Source organism: Octodon degus, unplaced genomic scaffold (assembly GCF_000260255.1).
Source record: "Octodon degus isolate 3935 unplaced genomic scaffold, OctDeg1.0 scaffold00052, whole genome shotgun sequence".
In the NCBI taxonomy this organism is placed as follows: Eukaryota; Metazoa; Chordata; class Mammalia; order Rodentia; family Octodontidae; genus Octodon; species Octodon degus.
The window spans coordinates 1075986-1085210 of record NW_004524628.1 but is presented as its reverse complement, the minus strand read 5'-3'; the positions used below and the strand labels follow the sequence as shown (position 1 = coordinate 1085210).

At 43.6% G+C, this 9225-nt stretch overlaps 1 protein-coding gene and 1 pseudogene across 1 annotated transcript in view; both read right to left on the bottom strand.

Moving 5' to 3' along the window:
• Positions 1 to 6708, bottom strand: part of LOC101559945 (interleukin-36 beta) — a 7094-nt gene extending 386 nt beyond the window's left edge. Inside the window, exons 1-5 of the mRNA XM_004633218.1 lie at positions 6621 to 6708; positions 6344 to 6504; positions 3621 to 3759; positions 2077 to 2184; positions 729 to 868 (exon numbers count right to left, since the gene is read on the bottom strand). Of these exons, the coding sequence (XP_004633275.1) occupies positions 729 to 868; positions 2077 to 2184; positions 3621 to 3759; positions 6344 to 6504; positions 6621 to 6708 (636 nt within the window). The remainder of the gene's footprint in view (positions 1 to 728; positions 869 to 2076; positions 2185 to 3620; positions 3760 to 6343; positions 6505 to 6620) is intronic.
• A 27-nt stretch (positions 6709 to 6735) lies between these two features.
• LOC101593317 lies at positions 6736 to 9002 on the bottom strand (annotated as a pseudogene).
• Between the last annotated feature and the right edge of the window lie 223 nt (positions 9003 to 9225).

Sequence of the window (9225 nt, the reverse complement as noted above, 5' to 3'; positions counted from 1 at the left end):
AGGGTGGCCACGTCTTCTCGGGCTGTGGCTAGGGCTCCCCCTGAGGGGCGTCGGGCGATGGCCCCCGAGCCGCGGGGCCAGGGCCGCTTCTGGGATGGTGGTGGTGGCGGCGGCGGCGGAGACCGGCTGTCTATAAGAACATCAGCTAGTTCGCAGTAGCCTGGCTTCCCTCCAAGTTCTCAGGACCCAGAGTGCTCCTGATTTCTCCCTGGAACAGAGGTGAATTTTGTTTCCTATTTGGGAGATCCTGGTATCCATTCATCCTGATGTTCAGGTCAGCCTCCCTGGATTACCCAGCTCCCAGTGGGCTCATATATTATACTTTCCATCATTAGTAGATGTGTTAGTTTTATGACCATAAATCTTCCTTTAGCACATGGATATAAACAGGAGCTCTGCAAAATGCAGATATAAAGTGTCTTCCCACTTGTCAAACACGATAGCCTTTATTTAAGTGGGAATATTCCATTATCTTAGAAGATTTCTAGGTAGCGGTTAATAGGGACTGAGAATGAAGGAGCTGCCATTCCATGGCTTTTCAGAGACAGCCACAGGTGTTACATCTATCCTACTAGCAGCATTTATCAATATCAGGACTAGGAAGTCAGGTTTGTTTCCCATATTGATAATTGAGGATTATAAAGCTATCCTTGAAGTTCTCTAATGCAAGAGGTTACATTAAAAAAATCCATTTGATACGTGTCGCTCAGTAGCTGGATATCACTTACCTTTAGCTGCAAAGTAGGCTTGCCCTCTGTTTCTGTGCAGAAAAGACTGAAGTTTTTGTCCTTGATTCCCAGGTAAACCAGATTGCCTTTCTCCTTATTACTGAGCTCTGAGTGTCTACATGGTATGAGGGCAAGAATAACTGGAAGTACAATGAAAATGAACATGTCAAGCTCCAAGCAGAGGGAAGGCGGTACTCTAACCTCACATTCTGCTATAAGAATAAACCTTATTCTTCTAAGCCAGGGGATTCCTAGCACACAGGGGATCTCTCTAGAAGCTACATGGCAGAGGCACTTGGTTGTGAAAGCCCATTTCCTTTTCCTTCCTCAACATCAGAACCATGATTGTCAGTAGGAAACATTACTTCCCAAACATAAAACTGAGATATACTACCAACTTTGCAGGTAATGCACTTAAACTGTGACCCAGGCGATGAGGCATGAGTAGAAGCATTGGGTAGGATTTCTAAAAGTATTTTCTAAGTAATGTTATGAGAAAGTATTTCATAAAAATAAATGCACAAGAGGAGCCAGTGAACCACACAAAAATAAAAAGGGAAGTGTTGAAAAAGGGAACTTATTAGTCATGTAGTATAAATAAATAGACAAGAGACATGTGCTTTGAGTTTGGACCTTCAAACCTAGTTTGGGAAGTGGAGTGAAGAGCAGTCTATAGATTAGATTGCTTTGATATAAACATGACTAGGAAGTAGACACAAGTTGTGTGGGCAACTCTCTTGTGAAACGTGGATGAAATTCAGCTATGACAGGCACACTAAAATAGAATGGTACTGAGAATACACTGCGAGAATCAAGAGAAGTTTGTAGTAGTAAGGTTGAAGATATTATGCTGGAGCGTGTCTGTCAGTGCTAGGAAACACTCAGTAGATCAAGGTGAAATATGTAGCTAAGAGACGAACCAGATCAATGTGGAGGTGAAGAATGAGAAAGAAACAGAGAGAGAACATGTAATATTAGGAGAGAAGATGGCAAGTCAGGTGAGTGTGTAATTTGATGGTAGAGATGAGGGAGCTTGAATCTAAGGATATAGGTCTTAAGTGTTGGATTTCAAAGGTGAGAAACTCCAAAGAAGTCATCCATTGCTTGAAAAGACAATCTTTTTGTACAGGAAGGTGCATTCTTTTGGTAAGGGAAGGTGTCATTCCCCCCCCCAATCTTGTGTTTAGGCACAGGTTTTGCTTTGTGGAAGGGAGTCATCTTGGCCTTTTCGTATTTATTTGGATATTAATTGGTATCCAGAAGTTGGTGAGGATCATGTAGGCTTAATTCTATCCCCAGAGGAATTGAAAGTGACTTCAAGGGCAACAGTGGCTCCAGTGTCACTCACCAGGCTCGACATTATTGCTAGATGGTGCTGTTATTAATACATTTCCCCTCAGGATCCATACCATCTGTTGAGAATCTCTAATGTCATAATATGTGGGAGTGTCTCGAACTGTCAGGTAAACAAAAACCAAGTCACAAGCAGTCTTATAATTAACTTTCAAACTTTTAGCTTTAAGTTCTTTGGGTAGGGTTATTGTTCTAAGAAAGTTTGGGTAGGAGGAGAAAGAAAGGGCAACGAGACAAGACTGATTTGTAGATGAAAACCCTAGAAAGGATCCAAACACATTCATTGTTCCAAGAGATTTTCAAGATCTGATTTTTTTTCAAGTTTTCTTTTCCTGCTTGATGGTCTCTGTGTAGTGACAAAAGCAAAACTATTTAAATTGGTCACCAGTATATTGGGTTGGTTTTTTAACCTTCTTAATGAGAGAAACAAGCAATTCTAAATGCAGATAATGACCAAATAATTAAATGTCCTATGGTTTTCTAGCATGTATTTCAGAGGACTCTAGCCAAGGCTAATATACTTCTAACAGGTGAAATGGGACCCTCGTACCATACTGAGTTTGGTAGAACTTCTGTGATTCGCCACTTACGATGATTGTGAGGATTCATTTAACTTCAGAGCTTTCTATGAAGAGAGCAAAGTGTGCCAAAGGAGCTGAAGAGGAGCTTATCAGGAGCTGTTCATGCAGAGAAGGAAAACATGTTATCTGTTTATCCCTTCTTCCTCTGGGATTTTGTTTCAAAACTTTAGAGTAAGCGTCCTTGAGTCCCTGTTTTATTTGCAAATGTTTAAAATTTCCTTTTTTAAAATAAAATAGAAAACTGGTTATACAGATAAATGTGTTTCATTCTGGCAGATTGGTGAAAACACATACTTTAACTAAGTTCCCTCCATCTGGTCTGCTCTCTACACTAGTTTTACAGTGCCTGGAAGGCTCAATGTATGCCACTGATTTGACTCATGTCCACCCCCTAATCTCTCACCTTACACCCCCTCTCATTGTGTTCCTCTTGCCTAACAATAGGCTCAAAAGTAGATTTTAGAGGAAAGATGGGAAGAGCATGTTTCAAGGTTGGCAAATCTGGAAAGGAATGGAATGGAATGGAATGGACTGGACTGGACTGGACTGGACTGGACTGGACTGGATTGGAATGGAATGGAATGCATTAGAATGCATTGGAAGCTCCCATCCTGAAGGAGGTCAGGGTGGTCCTGGTTCTCCAGGCTGTGATGACCTTGGGATTCCATTCATCACTGCATCTGAAAGGTAAAGAGGTTCCATAGCATCCCCCAGGGCAGCCAGAACAGTAAGCTGTCACATTCCAAGGAAAGGAAGGCATGTGTCCTGTCACTATTCTGGCCCTTCCCACAGTTGGTAAGTTGCTTTTCCAAATGTGTGTGTGTTTTTTTTTTTTTTTTTTCAGAGCTAGCAAGTGAACTCAGGCCCTTGCACTTGCCAAGAAAGTGCTTATTCCACTGAGCCATCTCCCCGGCCCCTGCTTTTCCAAATGTTAGGCAGATACTCTTATATAACTGACAGAAAATCTGCCTGTGGCCTACATCTCCAAACAAAGAAGCGGCTCTGAAGATCCTGTACATGGCAATCTCCAGCCTCATCAGGTTTTTCCACAATCCAAGGACATCTGGATTTCTAGATAAAGGCACCAGTTTAGACCCCTATGAAAATTACAGACTTCAGTCATAACCCATTGGTCACAATCCTCCCTACTTCAGGGTTTCCTGAATCAAGGGCTATCTCTGAATAATGAATAAACAAATTATCACCTAGAATTCTTTGAAAAAGTTCCATGTACTTTGGACCAAGGACCAAAGATCTACTTCAAGCCAAAATGTACATGCAGTAGTGAAAGAAGGTCCCCCCCCCCAGCTTCTGAGCAGCAGTAGGTACCTGTCTCCTGAAGTCTTCTATTTCCTGGGTTCAGAAACTCAGCTCCAGCAGCACCTCAGGGCCCTGGGAAGCTGGCCTAGGACTCCTTGGCTTAAAAGGGCAAGGAAGGAGCCTTACATCCTGGCCCTGGGTGTGCCTGCTGTATCAGGAAGTGGGGCTGGCCAGAGGTGCTACAAGGTTTTGGATAAGTGGCAGGAAGTACCTCAGGTGTGGCTGCTCTGGGCTCCTGGAGAAGCAAGAGCAGAGCAAACACCAGGAGACCATAGTGAGGCCATATGCTGAGCTAGAGAGGAATTGGATGCAGAGGTGTGGCTCACTTGACTCACTGACTGATTAGGGGACATTTGCAGCCTGTTTATATCCACCTCTGGCAAATCACAGCATTCATCTCAGGTGTTTTACATATTGTGTCTGCAATTCATGTAAACTCATATTGCACAAGTGTACAGACCTCATTACTGTTTCTGACAAGGTTCTAAGAGCTTTACCTGATTAATATTTTAATCCTGAAGGGCCCACTGTTATTTACTTCTTGCAGAAGAGAATAGAGGCCCTGAGAGATAGAGAAGGTTACTCAGTCGCTCAGCTTCTAGAAAACCTAGTGAAGCATGTGGTCAGTTGTCTCCACTTTTGGCTGCCATGTGATGAACTTGTTCTGGGGTTTGGTACCTGGTATCCCACTCTGTAACCAGCTCCCTATACCTCCCATGGCCTTGTTTTGAGGCAAAGCGAGTTGAAGCTAACAAAATGGCACTTGGTAAGCAATGGGGAATGACACAGCATATGTTTAACAGAAAGAATAGAAAGAGCTCCATGATGGGTGGGCAGAGGTTCCATAAGGTGACACCATAGATATTTATGCCCATTCTCTGACTTTTTAATACTTTTTAAATTAAAAATTAGCCTTTATATAAAATACCACATCTTTTTCATCCATTCCTCAGGTGATGGGCATCTTGGTTTGTCATAACATGCCAGTTGCTGCTGTGCTGTCTCTCGGGTAGATGATTGTTCAAAATGAAGGGGGTGGTGAATGAAGGCAGGAGACAGGAAAAGAGATGTTGTGGGACTATTCTGCTTCAAGGTTGTATAAATGTAAGAATTATATACTTCTTTATGCCTATTTTTAAAATATATCCTGGTTTTTAAATGTTTTTCATCATATTCTGTAGGGACTTAAATTCAACATATCAATACTTGATAAAAAATACCTGTTCCATGTTATGACTAAGATGTTTGATATTCAGACAGATAGTGAGGTTAAGCTTAACAGTCTAGGTTGTATGGTAATAACAATAAACTTCTCTTCTGGAGGGTTAACAACCTAAGCTTGCAGACCAAAATTAGAGAAAAAGGAGGGTCTCAAGGAAAGCCAACATTTTGGCCCTAGCCTTCCAAGGTCAATTAAAACTCAGGAAATATGAGAACTTGTACTGTAACATCACGTAACTCAGTAGTGTCCCAAATTTTCTGATCAAGGAGATTATGGGGCCAAAGAGGAAAGTGATCGGTGATGTAGAGTGTGCCTAAGGAGAGTCACATGGAGAGAAAACATTCTCTCAGGCTCTCACAGAGAGCACATTGGCCAAGCAATGGCCGTGACTCATCCACATGGCTGACACTGACAAAGGTTCTACAATCTGAGGTACAGGATCTCAGGATAAATCCTGGGGGATCACTGACCTTATCAGACCCAAAAGCTACAACTCTTATTGCATAGGTCTTGCTTTATCTTGGCCTTAAAAGTACAGAAAAGTATAAAAACGAAATATAAGAAGTAAAGCCATGCTGTTAAGTTGAGCTGTGGGGGACTCAGGTCAACAATTTCTGACATTGCCAGTGAAACAGAAGACCCAATACTATTATGGACTACTGGACTCTTTTAGAATATTTTGCTGAGTTAACACACCTATAATATTCAAATAACAGAACTAAACAAAAAAAGGGGATACAGATGAATGTCCGTTTTGTATCTGTGTATTCAAAATGGTTAGAATAGATATATAGTTACATTCTCTTAATGAATAGAGGGATTTGTTCTAATAGTGTTTGTAAATAAGATATCAGGTTTGCATCTTGTACAGCAAATAACCACTAGGAAGAATGTGTGCAATGTGTTAATTATTGAAACTGTCCTACCAATTAGGTTTGAAACTGTCTCATTGCTATTTGTTTCTCAATAAAATTATGGGAAAAAATAAACATGAGTCTTTAATATTAATGGGAATACTGGTCAGGAGTCTACAGAAGGCAGGTTATGAGGCTCCACGTTAGAAATCTGTCCTAGTGAATTCACTTCTTCTTCCCCTTTGTAGACGTGGTAAATAACACTGGGTGGATCCGCGCCCTCACCAGGCGTCTGACAGAGAAGAACCTGGCTGTGAGCTCCTGCAGCATGCTTCCGCGCTTCAGGGCCAGGGCTGCCAGCGAGTACTTCAGCTTCTCCAAGGCCAGCAGCTCCAGTTCGGCTGCAGAGCTGAACAGCAGCAAATGCAGACCTTCCTCACCGAGACCTGTGTTTCCAGATGGTGTATCTTCCACTTTTGCAGAGGGGTTGTCCCCCTATCTTCTCCAGGAGCCATCTGGGCTCTTTTCCCGTCAATCACTTCTTTTCTCTCTTTATCCTTACATAGTCCAGTCCTAGATGCTACCTTTTCTATGGGTTCTTGGTACTCTGCCTTCTTTCCCTTCAGCGTCTCCCCTGTTCCTCTAACCATCTTGTCTTGTGCTCCTCAGCAATGTCTCTATCCCAGTTCAGCACTTGAATCTTCTGGGCCTTGCTGTTTTTCTGATGACTCAGAGTCTGAGCTCAGTTCTCTTGCCCATTGAGCACTGTTGGAGCATTCAGCTGCCACCTCAGCAGGATCCCTGCTGCTTTTTGGAGTGGAGAAGTTCATTCCTGAAGTACTAGGTGCTTCTCCACCATCATCATCAGAACTCACGGAGCTGGACCCCCAGAAGTTTCCAGTCCTTCCATGCCCAACCAAAAGCATTTCCTTGTCTTCGCACTGACTCCTTGGTCTGTCTGAGATTTGTTAGGCCATTTTCGATTCCCACTGACTTTTGCTGATACCCTCTTGCTGGAGGATGCTTCTATACCTTTCAGCACAGAATCCTCCAGAGCCACCTCATGGCGCTGCTGCTGGGATTCAGCACTGGTAAAGCGGCGCTTGGTCTCTGTGAGCTTCCACTGCAGTCGCCCCAGGTGCCTTTGCTCTTTCTCAGCGTTCCGCCCAGGTTGTTGTTTTACCCATTCAGCCTTTGCTTTTTCATGATTGACATCTCGCAATCTCCTTCCACTGAGGTCCTGGTAAGCTTCCCGATTGGTTGGTTTCTCAATCGAGCATCAAATGCTCCGAACACAGATCCAAAACCTCCATTTCCCACCACAAATTCTAGATTCTACACTATAAACAGCTCTATGCTGCACTGGGCCACTGATGTTAAAGAGGGTTTCTTTCACAAAGAAGCATTCCAAAGGCACGTCTAGATGCTGGAAGTGTAGATGGATAATACCTCGTACTGAGCACCAAGCTGGGGTCCAGTGTAACTCCTAGTGCACCCTCGCCCCCGCCATTTCACCCACCCTGGAACCTAAAGCAAACTTTTCAGACAGTTTTGATGGGAGTGGATGTGACAATACTGGCTTACTCCTGGTTGCAGGGAGACCTTTGAGGTCTGGAAAGCAAACTGTGTTGTTTGCATTTCATTTCCTCCGAGTTCTCTCCCTTTTGTTTAGAGACCTGGTCTTTCTCTCTTGCATTCGTTAGGCCCTGGTAGTCATTTTGCTTCAGTGAGTTATTTGGGTCCTCTGATAGGTTAAATTCCTTAAGCCCTGAATTTTAGTTTGCTGTAAGTCAACAGCTCAGGACGTGGGCCCTGTCTGCCTCACTTTCCCTACCTCTGTGTTTCATTGAATCCTCTGCAATAGTGACACTGACTATTGGGATGCATGGGAATGAAGTGTCTCCTGAGCTACTTCTGCTCAGCAGGGATGGTACTGCAGAGCAGCAGCCAGGGCTTAGCACCGGGAGGTCTACATATGTGGCCTGGACAGAAGCTGGGAAGCATTCCTGTTCAGAGTCTGTGTGCATCAGCATTTTCTCTATGAAAAGGGCATCCCTGCTGCTTGCTGAGTGCTGTTTTATCAATTTCAAATGTCTTTTTTTCCGCATAAAAATAACATGAGAGCTGCGGGGATCTGGATACAGTGTGACATACCAGAGCCCAAACCCCAGAACAAGTTTGTCATGCAGCAGCTAACACTGGAGACTCTTGACCACCAGCCTGACTCAGTGTCCTAGAAACTGAATGAGTGAGTGAGCTTCTTTATCTCTCAGGGCCTCTGTCCTTCCTGTAAGAAATAAAGAGCGTCTCTATGAAAGGCACAGGTGGTAGGGTGTTGATGGGCTGGCCATTTATCTCTTCCTTATGACCAGTGCTCACGGCATTGCTCAGAAATGAATGTTTGCAAGCGCAGCCTAGGATTGCAATGTGCTTTTGGGGTCCACAAATTCATAATGGCTAGTTTCATTATACTTCACTAAAGCAATAAACAGAGCCTTGGGATTTTTGTTATCACCCTTTTGAGATTTCCCATGATATCAGTCGGGGGGAGGGGGCTGTCTTCTCCCACCTACTGAGACTAAGTCTACGACTACTAAGACTGAGGTCTCCCCAAGGCAAGATACTGATTAGGTCAAAATCTCCACTACCCTCTGAATCATCATTAATAATTCCAGCCCCATTTTATGCCATCAATAAACACTAAGGTTCTGGCTGCCTTATGGCCCTTTGTTCCCTGTGCTGGTCATCCCAGGTCTGCCATACACTGCCGTTTTCCCTCCTGTTCCTTCTTCCTGCCATGCACCATATCACCTGGCAGAGGATTGGAACCCACTGTAGGGGTTTTTGATAATTTGCTTCTAAACAACACTTTCCATTCTTTCTCTCCATTCCACTATTCGTAGAACTCACATTTATCAAAGCTTTGCCGCCAAGCAATGGCCATGACTCATCCACATGGCTGACACTGACAAAGGTTCTACAATCTGAGGTACAGGATCTCAGGATAAATCCTGGGGGATTTCACTGATCTTATCAGACCCAAAAGCTACAACTCTTGTTGCATAGGTCTTGCTTTATCTTGGCCTTAAAAGTATAGAAAAGTATAAAAACGAAGTATAAGAAGTAAAGCCATGCTGGGGAGATGGCTCAGTGGAATAAGCGCTTCC